Source organism: Lepisosteus oculatus, chromosome 8, assembly GCF_040954835.1.
Source record: "Lepisosteus oculatus isolate fLepOcu1 chromosome 8, fLepOcu1.hap2, whole genome shotgun sequence".
NCBI classification, from domain to species: domain Eukaryota; kingdom Metazoa; phylum Chordata; class Actinopteri; order Semionotiformes; family Lepisosteidae; genus Lepisosteus; species Lepisosteus oculatus.
Window position 1 is genome coordinate 45175851 of NC_090703.1, and position 13560 is coordinate 45189410.

The window sequence follows — 13560 nt, forward strand, 5'->3', positions numbered from 1 at the left end:
CTGATACCTCTTTGGTAATGTAAGCTTTCTCTACGTCAGCTTTAGTTCCTGTTATCTTAATGGACCTTGATCATTTGCTTAGAGATTTTTTTCTAAAGCACAGGATTTAAAGTGAAGTTTCCATAATGCTGGAATCCACATTTGACATAACTTGTCAAATTATTTACAAAACATCCTTAGTCATACACAAGAATTTATCTCCTGAAAGCGGCACACCTGTAACTAAAAACTCCCATTTAATTCTAATTTTTTTCAGGACCAAATGAAAGTGTTAAAGTATGTAGCTTCATGTGCCACTAAAAAACAAAAGAAAATGTTGTGTGCATCAATGAGACAATTACTATAATGCCAGCTTTAAATTCCACAAAATATTGTAGGCAAAACTTTATGAAAAGCAAAAGCAAATAAAAGGTAATTATGCTGAACTTATATTTAAATGATATAAGCCAAACGCACAAATCGATAACACAAAGAGTTCAGTAGGGTTCAGTGTTCTTCAAATCACCACAATTGAGTATGCAAAAATGTCAATGCAACCTTGTGAAACTGGAATGTAAATGTTTAAGGTTAAAAAAAAGACTAAAAAACCTGTATGGGCAGACAAACACCTTCAGCAGCAGATCAAGAACTAGTTATTTATGTTTCTAATATGCTATACAACATTATTCACTGCTTCAATACCCTGGTTTCAGGGATCCTAAAACTATAAAATGAAATTCTCATTCACCTTTGTAACTGTATGACTGGTAATGAGTAGTATTGTCTTTTTAAGTCATTTTAAAATTTATCAATTTGAATGCCTTGCAGTTGCGATTGACTTACTTTTATAAACAGCCTCAAAGATTTGAATTTTGAATTATCTTGGTCATAATTTTAGATAAAAATATCAGAGAAAAGTAGTTCTCACTGTTCTTTAACATCATGAAAAAACATGAAAGGTCACAGTAAACTCACTTACTGTATAGCGAGGAATCATAACTGTTAACTAGAATTACACCAAGTAAAGAAGCGATATATAATTTGACAAATGAATTTTTTGTTTTACAAAAAGTCAGGATCAGGATTTAAATATATGTGAAACAGGAAACAAAATTAAACCTAAGTGGAAGTACAGCAGGAGGGGAATAAACAGAAGAAGACAAAGGAATTGAACTGTCTTACGATATTTTTTAAAACAAGAGAGCAGGACATAAACCATCAACTAGAGCTTTTCAAAATAGATGGAAAAATATAAAATAAGTAAATAAATCAAAATATATTTTATTATTTACTTATATGTTTTAATAAAATAAGAATCAAAACATTGATGATCATTAAGTATGCATATATACATTAGCCAGGATTTACAGCACTGTGCCATTACATAAATAATATCCTCATTATTTGCTCTTCTAAATGAAGAGACAAAATATAGGCACAAATTTTGTGCATATTTTACTATATCATGGTATAATATATACAATGTTACAATATAAGCGATGCAGCATTATTGTATATGGTATTAAACCTAATACCATAGGTTTGGGCGGAGCGGTGGCTCTGTGACTGGAAGGTTGCCGGTTCAAATCCCACAGCTGGCAGAGGAATCCTACTCCGTTGGGCCCCTGAGCAAGGCCCTTAACCCCAACTGCTCCAGGGGCGCCGTACAATGGCAGACCCTGCGCTCTGACTCCAAGTTTCTCTCCCTGTCTGTGTCTCCATGGAGAAAAAGCTGGGGTATGTGAAAAGACGAATTCCTAATGCAAGAAATTGTATAGGGCTAATAAAGAAACATTATCATTACATTATCATATTATGGTCTTCATAATTTGTAATTTAAATTATTATTAAGTAAAATATTCTAGAAAAAAGGTGGTATTGTGGAGAGTCATAATCATTAAAAGTGATAGTGTGGGGAAAAAGGAAAATCATTACATATCACATCATTAAAATTAAAGCATTTTTTATTTGTGGTTTACACACTTCCTTTTTGAATCAATTAAAAAGTGCACTCATACAAAAATATTGTACAAAAAGGTTATATTAATGCATAAAGAAGGAAATCTTAAACATTTAACATGAAAATAGTTTAAACAATTAAAAAAGTTATCTTGTTCTGAAGGTAGGTTCTCATTACTTTATGAAGCCTTACCTTACCCTTTATTTTCATTTCATTATAGCAACACAGTTTCTAATTCAACATGTTAAGACCAACAAAAAACATTCTGCTAGAGATTACAACACTTTCCTTACATTTTCTACAAAAAAAACTAGCTTATTTGTGTTCGTTCATACTAATACAGCATCTGTCATTTTATAGACCTTGTTGATAAAAACCTCTGTCTTTTGATCTCCAAGATTATAGAAATCTAACAAGCAGATGACGTGCAAGTTGTCCAGGCTGGCAGCTGAATTTTGTATTATCTCTCCTAAAAGCAATAAAATTGTCACATTATTCTTTTCATACATGCAGCATATTCTCGACATTGTAAGAGCAACATTTAAAACTGTACACTCAAAATTAAATCTTAAAAAGCTTGAGATGTTCCAATAGGTCTTAAACTGAAGCCTTTTGCAACCCTTAGGAGAACTGATGTTGAAAATGTATATAACCACTACTTATTTACAACAAGCAAAGCCAAACAACACACCTGTGTGACATTTGGTAGTTAGCTCCAATACATAGCACATCACGTGCAGAACTGTTGCTCAAACAATTGAATTAAGGAGGAAACAGTTGTGCAAGCTCAAAATGGAATTTAAACAGGATACCTGGATTAACAAACCTACTCTTACAAACAGTCCCATGGAATGTTAATGTCAAAGTATGAGTTTAATGTTTCATCTGAAGGATAGCACCTCCTACAGTACAGCATTTGTCCAGAAGAGACTGATAAGACCTACAATTGCTTAGTTTTTGAGTTGTGACAAGAAAATGTAACAACTAATTGTCTGTATTCAGACACAAGCTCAGGTTAAATGAAAGTCCTAATCCATTAAAAATACAAAGTATAACTGGATGGCACGTTCTGATTGCATGAGATGCACCCACCAAAAAGTGGGTTTTAAATTTGAAATTGGCAGGTGTGTGGAAGATTTCTTTTGATCTATGCCACAGTTAAGCCAATCATCCTCCCCCATCAGTTAAGGAAACACAGACTGTGAAGAATACAAGTTCTCACCTGGAGCTAGGAAAACTGGCTGAGTCCCAACACTATCAGTAGAATGCTCTGGGCAAACAAACCCTGTTGTCAGGAAGGAGAACAGTGTATTGTCATGGGGGTCATTTGGCAAGCCCACACTCCTAGGGTCTTCAGGTGACATTACAGGCAGAAACAAGGCATTGATTGCAGTCTGATGATTTATGCCTTAGACAGAAACAAAAACAGATGTTAGGCAACAAAAACAACTTTAAACAGAAAATTGCTGATTTCTATAAAATAGGGAAAAACATGTTTTTTTCTTTTAAGCAAGTAGTGGATGTATACTGTAACAATGGTATAACTATATTGCTTCAAGTGGGGGTAAGAGTACTGTTAAATCAACTCACTTACCTAATATAGTGACTTTATAGTATCCATTATGAACTACAGGGGTGTATTGATTTATGTCCTGTTCAACAGAAAATACCTCAGGTATCCACTTTTCCGGGTGCAAGTTGTTGTACTGCAATAGAAATTCTTTATTTTCACAATCAAATTTACGAGGAATGCTCTCCGGGTGCAGAAAGTCAAAACTGAAATGTTCCTGCAACTGTCCTTTCAAATCTGACCATGCAGTGCTTTCCCACGAACAACTGGGATCTTTCTCAAGCTTCAGTCTTTCAAGTGTGTTACGGTTCAGATGATCTAGAGCATATAGAAACAATGCCTTTGGTTAATGACAGACCTAAACAGCACATTGACCTACCACAGCAGAAAAAAACATCATAACAATGCAAAAAAATCACACCTTTAAGGTTGTTACGCAACTCTGGAATGTATAAGATTTATTGAAAACTTTCCCGTCATCATTATTATTTTCAGTTCTGTATGAGAACACTCTGAGTATTAAAAAAAGTACATTGCATGAATTTCACTGAAGACAGAAAATGGGACATTCGTGTTTCAATTAGAACTCTACAAATGTGAAACTGATGATCAAATTCTTGTAGGTAACTATACTGAAATCAATATTGAAAACTAGTCACAAACGAGTTAATTTTCTATTTGTATGTCACTTGACCCGTTGCGAGATTGGGACTGGTATAAAGTTTCATAACCATTTTACGTTTTTGCTATTTTAAGACACATTTTACATAACATGTAAGTCAATAACGTACCACCCTATGAGTAACCAACCTCATTTCAAATGAACTTCTCTATCTACAGTACAGTATGTAACATAAAAACCTGTTTCAAGAGACCATCCCTGCCATAAACTGCTGCCTGCTACTGCCTGTTACCAAACTACCATGTCAGAAAATTCAGTCTTATCATGTGCACAACTTTAACTATAACCCCAAAAAGGTGTGGCCATGCTTAATGGTCTTAGGTTAAAGGTACAATATGTGTACAATATGGGTAATTACTAATCAATGATAAAGGGCAGTCGAGTGGTTTAATCAGTAAAGCTTAAACTCCATAGCCCGTAGGTATATAACTCAAGCCTTTTGTATCACTAGCCAAATGTGACCAGGGCTCCACAGGCAGTGTGCACAAGTTGTGAAAATGCTAATGGGCATTTCTCAACCAGGGCCCTCTTAAATTTTGCAGAAATCTCAATGATAGATATGCTGATTCTCCTGTCAGGCACTATTAAGCTTAAACCATGTCAAAAGATGAATGACTCTTAACAGGAGGGCGTGTCAGAGGAACATGTCATTCCACTCTCTCCCTGCATGGGTACAGGAGTTACTACAAGAGATGTGAATGTTAAGAAAACACTGGAGAATCTGAATCTGATGTGTACTTTACATAAGAAAAAAAAACTGTGAATTCCTCATTTTAAAAGTACAATTTTAAAAAGAGTAAAGCAGGTTGTTGTTCCAACAGCATGCTGCTCACCTGCTCCGTGTGCTTCAGTGTCTCTTTCCTGTGGCTCACTGTCCTGCTCTGGTTCAGAATCAGCACTCTCTTCCAATTCCTCACTTATTTGGCCAGATTCTTGGGCTTCTATGACTCTGAAAGCAGGTTTTGTTTTTAATTGACATGTTATGAATACATCTTCAATTCCCAGTTTAACGCCAGAGTCGCAAAATCGCTTTAGAGTAATTTATCTGCGCACAGAAAGTTCTTCAGTACAGCAAGTTCTTCCTCTAACAGCAATTTTTGGAAGTCCTTTTTTAAGCACATACTGTACATCAATGTACATCCCACCATAATTTCATGTTATGTGCACACTCAGTTTGTGTGAAGGGGTAAGTATTTACCTTTGTGCACGAGCAGCAGCTCGTGTGAGATAGCGTCGTTTTGCTACTCTGTAATAAAGGCAAAAACATTTTTTTTATTACACTTTACGAGCTATTGCTTTCTAGACAGAAGAACTGAAATTAATACAATTTAAGGACTATGAACTGCTTGTAATATTAATAATAATATCAGTATTAATAATACACTAATAATACTCTTAAAGGTGTTTCATTGTAGGCTAATGGTATTTTTTCAGTGGCTAAAGATATTGTACTGCACATGGCAGTATACTGTATGTTAAATTCTCCTGCAATATTCTTTGTGATTTATGTGAATGCTTGAAAAGGAGAATATTACTTGTGTTTTTGTTTATCCATCCTGCGTTTTTGTTGAGTGTGGCTCTCAACCTGACCGTTGCTTTTGGAACTCTTGCTGGACAGCACTGACTCCTTTGAAGAGGGCACATCTTCCTCTGGATCAGACACAAAGTAGTTATCCACTGCCAGGCCTGCAGCGTCTTGCTCCCTTTGCGCTGGGCTCATTGTACTTGGATTTACTGTTTCTGGTGCATTAATGAGAGAAGCCTACACAAAATGGATTAAAGAAATGAAGAGTGATTTCTCTATCATCCAATAATGTTTGCCTTCCACCTGCCCCATCTTGTACAAATTTGACTTAGATAACTGGCTAAAAGTGTAGAAAAACATACAGTTACACCTCCTTCTTCTTTTCCTGTGGTATCTGCCTATAAATATTCATTCTACTGTACATAGCTTAGAATTCTTGAGTTTAATGTCTTAAAAGTCTTAAAGGTTATTGTGGTATTACGTTGCCTGCATTTAAGATGATTCTCATAAACAAGCATTTAATTTTATGGGTTTCACAGGATTACTGTTTAGTCAGCTGAAACTAAAATAAAAGAGCTGTAAGTGGTTAGACAAGGGAAACCAATTTCCATGTCAGCTTTCCTGTTCCCACTCACCTGCTCAGATGTCCCAGATTCCTTTTCTGGCCACACTACGTATTCCACTGCAGTAATTAAGCCCTGTATGGCTAAACGCTTGTGCTCCCTGTACTGCAGACTATCCATTTCCTTCTTAAGCTCTTTGGTTGCAACCACTGGAACTTGAGCTAAAAAAGATTTTTCCAAATAAAATGAGGAGGCAAAAATGATTCAAGGCTAAGTCAAATCCTATAAAAAACAGATCCAATCCCAGTTTAACAGGACAGCATACCTCTTTCAATATGAACCATATTTTTTTATTCCAGCTGTCAGATATAGAATAAAATGTGAACATATTTGCACAGTACAAGCCTTCTTAAGAACTGGGAGAAACTATTCAACTAGTGCAGTTAAACTAGTGAAAACGGGTAGTAAAGGCCTGAGCAGAAATGAAACATCTGCAGACACATTGGCCATCCAGGACTGGACTGGATACTCCTACACTACACTAGAGTACGAAATACATAAAGTAAAACTTATTTGCGGTTTACTCACTACTTTCCATTTATAAACTTTTCTCATTACTGTTATTCCTGAATCTCTCTTTTAAAATGCTTGATGTTGACAGGTATAACTTAAAACAGAAATAAACTGATTAAAATGTGTCAATTGCTAGTTGAGATCCAATGCTTTTTCAGTTAAGCTATTTTTATTTGAGCTTCATAACCAATTCTAATTACAAACCATAACAATAATAAAAGCACCGTTTAAAGGGACAAAATGCTGGTTACTCAGCAAATGTACACTCCAACGCTTGTGACCGTAGTGTAAACATTTATATTATCTTGGTTTAGCATCTTTGTTTTGATTGTGTCTCGCATCGGACACTGTGACCTCTCACCTGTACCATCTGTAATGGTCTGAGTAAACACTGGAGGGGCTGGTGGGAAATAATAATGCCCTCCAATCACACTCCTCTTTAGCGCACCAGCATCTGTCTGGGTTTTGGTCCACTGGATAAAGCTCTTCACCTGGGGATTGGAAGTGTACGGCTGACCCTTGTGACACCCTGTGAACAGATAAAAATAAAAAGGTTCCCACACTTCATTTTGACACTTCAAGCATGTGACAACGATACCTGAACTTTGAAACCACACTTGATTAACCGTTTATATTAACCCTTAATTATATTAATAAATTAATATAATAATTTATATTAACCCTAAAAGTACAGTAATGTACTTTTTTAATTTTAATACCAATCTACACATCACACCATAAAATAATTTGATATGCGATCCAAATGAGCAGAAAAAAAGAGCAGTACTTCAATAAAACCTACCAGTTATAAATATCTGAGTCTCATTGGAACTTGTGAGGTATGGCACACTATGACTTGCGTCTCGGCAAACTCTCATTTGAGTGCATACGAGGAATGTCACTGTGAAAAGAGGTGAAAAGATTGTAAATTAAACATAAATAAGCTTCCCTCAAGTAAGACTGTAACAATACTTTCAATTATAAGAAATTAGGCCATTTAATTTTTAACATTAACAATAATGAACATATAGTAAAAGCTTGTGTTTCATTTGTGCAAAATGATTTATTTAAAATACTATCTCAATATTTCTTATGATCTAACAGTTATAACTGCTAAAATACATTGGCACTAACATCTGAAAACATATGCTTCTAATCCTTTTGGTTAAATTTATTTGCTACACACTACTTAGTAAATCTGAAGATGCATTTTTAATAAATATAGCAGAAGATTTTAATCACTGTAATGACAGGTTATTTCTGTTTAGGACAGAAAAAAATGCTGTTGCATGTAAACAGTAAATGGCCATTTACTTGGTTGTATCCTGCTAAATATCTCAGGTTGTGAGGTTGAAAAAATTTCCAGAATAAATGGGGTATCTGATGTTCCGTCCATGGCATGCACCCAACGATACGTCCAGTATTTTTCCTGGTCTAACAAAATTTAAAAAAAGCCATGTCAGTTCATGAAAAAAGGTATAAACAAGCAAGTAAGCACTGACCATCAGCTTCCGAGAAAGCTTAATTAAGTGTGAGGCAAAAACAGCTTTGACCCTATTTAGAGAATGATGAAATAAGGTGCACTATTTTCCTCTCTCTAACATCTGCTGTGTATTGATTCCTTATGCATCACTTTAATATTGTTTATGTAGAAACGATTAAGCTTGGTTACCGAGGATGCAATGAATATATGTATTCTACTCAGGAAAGCAGAGGCCCAAAATATGACAAATTGCTGGAACTGACATTTCATTATAATAAGAGCAAACCACGAAGGAAGGGAAACAATGCAATCATTTAGAAACTGTACAGACATTATAATACTGAGAAAGAAATCCTTGAGAAGGTTATCTTACTAGATTCAAGCAATTTGGCTTTGTTTGTAGTAATAATCACATAAAAATGCTAGGACTATGGGCATATCAGACAACATTGAAACAGTAGTGATAACATTACTTTTTCAGTGAAATGTGCTAGGAATATCTGGACTTGTTCAAATAAATATCCATTTCCAGCTATGCCACGAATCCAGATGAAGGGAGAAGATAACACTCAGATTGCTTGCACACCTTTTCATACTGTAAATATTGAATGGTCTTTCTTGAGATTTGTTTTCACACATGGCAGCAGGGAGATATTTTTTTAAAGAACTTTAAGATTTTTTTTAAAAATCAACAGCACTAACCAGGGGCACCTTTTGTCTTAATTCTCTCACACCGTCCAACAAAGGTGACAAGTCCAATGACATCACAAGTGTGATTATGGGGTAAGCCGTCCAGTTCTGATCTAAGAGTGGAAATAGCAAAATTACTAAACTACTTCAAAGTTGCAAATACAAGAATAGCATGCAACTACATATTACAAGGACGTTTCAAGTTCCTTGGAATCAAGTGTTAAGGAAAAGAAATAAGAATCTTAGTAACCGTTACTTTATTGATTTAATAACAATAATGAAAACATTTTGACTATGCAGAGTTCCTTCCTAGTCCTATTAACATTAAATAAGAGCTCTTAAACATCCACATGGTGTGTACTTCAATATCTGACAGGTAGATGGAGAAATGAAAAGAGGCATCAGAGTTGATACTACTGTATATTTCCCTGTACGGTAAGAAATGTTTACAACTACAGGTAGTCCAGCTTCTATCATTCATAAAACTCCCTTGCTAAAACACACTAGTGGAGAAGGAAACTATCTACATATGAAGACGCCTATTGCAGTTATTCATTTCAATAGGAATGAATATGGGGTCACTTTCAGCTTCCATTTCAGAGATTTATTTCAGCTTCAGAAAAGGAAGCATTATAAAAAAAGAATATAAGTAGATCACATTACAACATATTAGGAACAGGGAAACAAGAAATCAAATACATTTCATACACACTCTAAGATTCTAACAAAAGGTTTCTGTCTTCATGTAGACATCCTTACACCCAAAGGCAATTTAATCCAACCATGACTATCGTTGCACATGGGAGGGGGGGTAAGTAATTAAAAAATAAGAATTATCAACCAAATCTCAAATATCAGGTCATGACATCATCTTGCTATGCAAACAGATTACTACAGATTAACAATTATACCTTCCATACAGCACATGGTATTCACCCAACTATAACACAAAATGTGTGTTCTTATTTCTCCAGCTCGGTGATGCAGTAATAACCAGGGGGCAATTTTAAATAGGTCACAACATGTATTTTCAGCAATATATTGAAATGTACACTTAACCAGAACCATCCATACCTTGTGATAAAGTGGTATGAGACATCTGGTAATTTCCATTGCTCTAGGACATCCTTCGGTGGTATTATGTTGATAATAGCTGCTGGATCTCGAGGATTCAGGGAAATTTCTTAAAATCAAATCAATCAGCATCATCACAACAAAACTCTCAGAGTAATAGGACAATTGAAGAACACGTGTTGCAACAAAACCAAACGTCATAAAGTGCCACTATACAGGTTAAACTAACAGTATTGCACTACTGAAGAAAAATAACCAAGATTAAAAAAGTACTAAACAATCCACAAACTGCTTATTAGTAATAGAGCAGTATGGGAGATATGGACCAACTGAGTGTGTACAGTACCTACTGAAGTGAAACGCTGTAACTGACTGTCTCCCGGTGTGGGTCTCGTCCTCCACTGGTAACTTTGCTTGAGGCCGTAGCTTTGGAGAAAGAGCACGGTGCCCAACTTCATCCTCTGATACCACTCAGGACACAAGGAGTTCCAAAGTACCAAAGACATCATCCCACTCTGGTCTGCCACTTCAAAATATGCCTGCATCCCAAAAGGGGAAAGGAGCATTCCAGTGGAATGAAATTCATTAAAACCCTCCTTCCTGTTCAAGTGAAGTGTCAAGTGTCCTTTCTTATTTTGGATATAACACTGTACAACACAGTGTGTGAAGACTTTCTTCACACAATTGAAAGAGATAGCCAGACACAGCCGGGCTGTTGTGTCTTTCTTAATTTAGAATAATGATTCTCAAACTCTGCATTTCTATTCACTAAACATTGAGAACGTGTCAGCAAATCAGAAATGCTCACTTACATGGAGCTCATGCACATAACTTCAAACCTGATCGGATAAAACCTCAACAATGTAGGTTTGAGCATTACAGTTTGCAGAAAAAATGAATGCAGTTCTGATGAACACTGTACTAATGCTTTTATTCTTTACCTGATATGGGACATCAAGCTTTGTTTCAGGTTTTCCATAAAATCGCAGCTTAGATTTATGCATTATTCTCACAAGCAAAGGCAGATTCGGGCACCTGGTGCAAGACTCCAGCTCAGACAGAGAAATAACTTTGGAAACTGTTCAGAAACAAAACAATACACAAGTTTTAAATGACATTATATTATAAATTATATAATAGATTTAACACTCATTCATCTAGACAAAATATTTACATGAAGCCGTATGAACTGTTTAAACTGGGGAAGAGTAAAATACACATGATACCAAACGAGGTTTATGCGTGTGCAGAAAAACAATGAGTCATAAACACTTTCTTGGTCTAATGCACAGTACCGTAGGTTTCATCTGCGATTAAAATGTAACCTTTAGTGAGCTGGAAATCATCTGCTTACCATCCACCATGACATCTCTTGGTGGAACGTAGGGAATCCATAATTCTCCGTATGGATCCTCATTATTCCACAGGGGCAAATAATGCTTTCTTCCGAACTTAAGAGGCGCATCGTTTTGCAAAACTGTCAGATTCATCACTCCTTGTTTTGACCACACAGGTAGACTAAATACATCATTCGTGACGTAGAGGATGTTGGAATTTTGCGAGCCGAATTCAACTTGCTCAATGCAGACCGAGCCCTGCCCCAGCCTTCTTTCGTCGTAAACGAACGAACACTTCGTTATCCTTATTTCTATTCCAGTGCGAAGCTTGTTTTTGTGAACCAGATGGTTCAGATCGTGTGCGAGATGGCATTTGGCCCGACAAACCCCGTCGGTGACCGTCACATCGAAACAGTAGCTGTGTGGAAATTGGTTGTTGTTTGAGCTTACTTTAGGTTCTGTCAAATACCTTTGTACGGCCACAACGGCGACAAACTCGGCATCGTCGTTCTCTTGTCTCAGAGCAGTAGAAGCCACTAATTTGTCAAAGGCCACCCATATCGGAGATCTCTGGGCTACAGCAGAACTCGAAGAACTGTCTCCGACTTCAGGCACCATGTTCATGCTTGATAGATAAGCGCCAAGAAAAATGCCGGTGGAAAATACTTGTTCAGATGTATATTTTTAAGGCGGCTGTAAATTTATTTCAAAATATAATGTTTGAAGCAGGTAAACGTCACCGCATTTTAATTTAAAAAAAGCTTCCTCTTTAATATAAAATCACACTAATTTACGGCGCAGGTTTAACTATTTAAACTAGTTTGAACAATTAAGTGTTTTAGTTTCACATCCATAGTGCCTGTATGAAGCAAGTGTTACGTTTCTGTCGCATTTCTAAAATCTTCCGAACGGTACATACAATAGATTAATGAGTTTTGGTTTTGTAACTCTGACGCCCACACATTTTCAGTAAAATGTAACACTTTCCCGACGTGCTTATGTAAAGAGCGATTGTTAAAATTATAAACCTGTAGCACGTTTCACCTTGCTATATAGTAGCGGTTATTTTCTTTACAAGACAAATGTAAACACTTTTTGACTCGGACGTTAATTCAAACTGCCTTTTTCATCCCAGGCCTCATAATCGAGCACAGATCGTCGCGGATCTCTGCTGATTTGAATTTCTCCCCTTTACCGAGCTTCCACTTCTGACGTGTAGATGGCGTATTGAATATTGTGCTTCGTTTTTTTTCTTAAAAAAAAAACAGAACAGCAAACGTGTTTTTTTTTTAGTACAGGCGAAACCACATTCTTCGAGGAGCAAAAGGTGCTGTAAGAGGCGAATGTTTTCATCCTATAAATCTAAAGTATATGTAACTATCATTTGAGTCACCTTTGATAAACAAAACAACAAAATGGAGCTATCGTTTGCTTCATGCTAATACCTAGAAAACAGCCAGATCTCAGTTTTATGGTTGAGTAGAAAAAACAGTAAAACGTTGATTTCTAAAATCTCCACCAAGGAACGACTGCCCAACTATTCCGTTTTTGTGAACTCCCTTCGGAAAAGTGATCCACGTTTTTTTTTTTAATCTAATGCTTTATTCCAAACAAAACAGTGCTGAGTAAACGGATATCGGAGACAGTTCAATTATAAAGTACTATACTACGGATCGATGTTGTGGTGATGACCTTATACATTCATTGTATATACTTTGCTTCTGCTTTTGTCAATTGTACTCTACATTCTTGAATGGAATATGAATTTACTGCATACTTTGTAACTGTTATTTTGTATGCGAATCATATGTGCTTTATATCACTGAAAGAAGTCCTGGATACAGGAGTTTGTATTTGGTAGATCTGGTTTGTAACAATGATATATATATATACAGCACATGAATATATACTGTATATAGAGCTTCCACATTTACTCAATCTGCTCAACCGCATCTCTACAGCAGCAGTCCGCGCAGACGCTGCAGACAGTGACGTCACCTGCAGTTTTGCGCTGTCTCGCAGGCGAAGAAAAAAAAATCTCACTTGTAGTCTGTCCACACACTGCGTGTGGCAGTAGCCAGCATCCACACTTTATTGCCCAGGAGAAGCCGCCTATCCCGGAAA

At 36.2% G+C, this 13560-nt stretch overlaps 1 protein-coding gene across 1 annotated transcript; it reads right to left on the reverse strand.

The window, feature by feature from the left end:
* Positions 1 to 1925: 1925 nt before the first annotated feature.
* Positions 1926 to 12865, reverse strand: radx (RPA1 related single stranded DNA binding protein). Its single transcript, XM_015351373.2, has 15 exons — positions 11454 to 12865; positions 11041 to 11177; positions 10446 to 10638; positions 10100 to 10208; positions 9038 to 9138; positions 8167 to 8286; positions 7655 to 7753; positions 7214 to 7381; positions 6352 to 6500; positions 5727 to 5953; positions 5390 to 5437; positions 5025 to 5140; positions 3534 to 3827; positions 3162 to 3347; positions 1926 to 2408 (listed from the first exon to the last, which is right to left on the reverse strand). Exons 1-15 carry the CDS (start codon positions 12058 to 12060, stop codon positions 2269 to 2271), a joined length of 2694 nt encoding a protein of 897 aa, XP_015206859.2. The 5' UTR covers positions 12061 to 12865; the 3' UTR covers positions 1926 to 2268.
* Between the last annotated feature and the right edge of the window lie 695 nt (positions 12866 to 13560).

Coding starts and splice junctions, on each gene's coding strand:
- radx (XM_015351373.2), bottom strand. CDS start 12,060: ATGAACATGGTGCCTGAAGTCGGAGACAGTTCTTCGAGTTCTGCTGTA. Junction 7,754..8,166: donor ATTTAGCAGGATACAACCAA/GTAAATGGCCAT, acceptor CTCTTTTCACAG/TGACATTCCTCGTATGCACT. Junction 5,954..6,351: donor AATCTGGGACATCTGAGCAG/GTGAGTGGGAAC, acceptor CATTTTGTGTAG/GCTTCTCTCATTAATGCACC.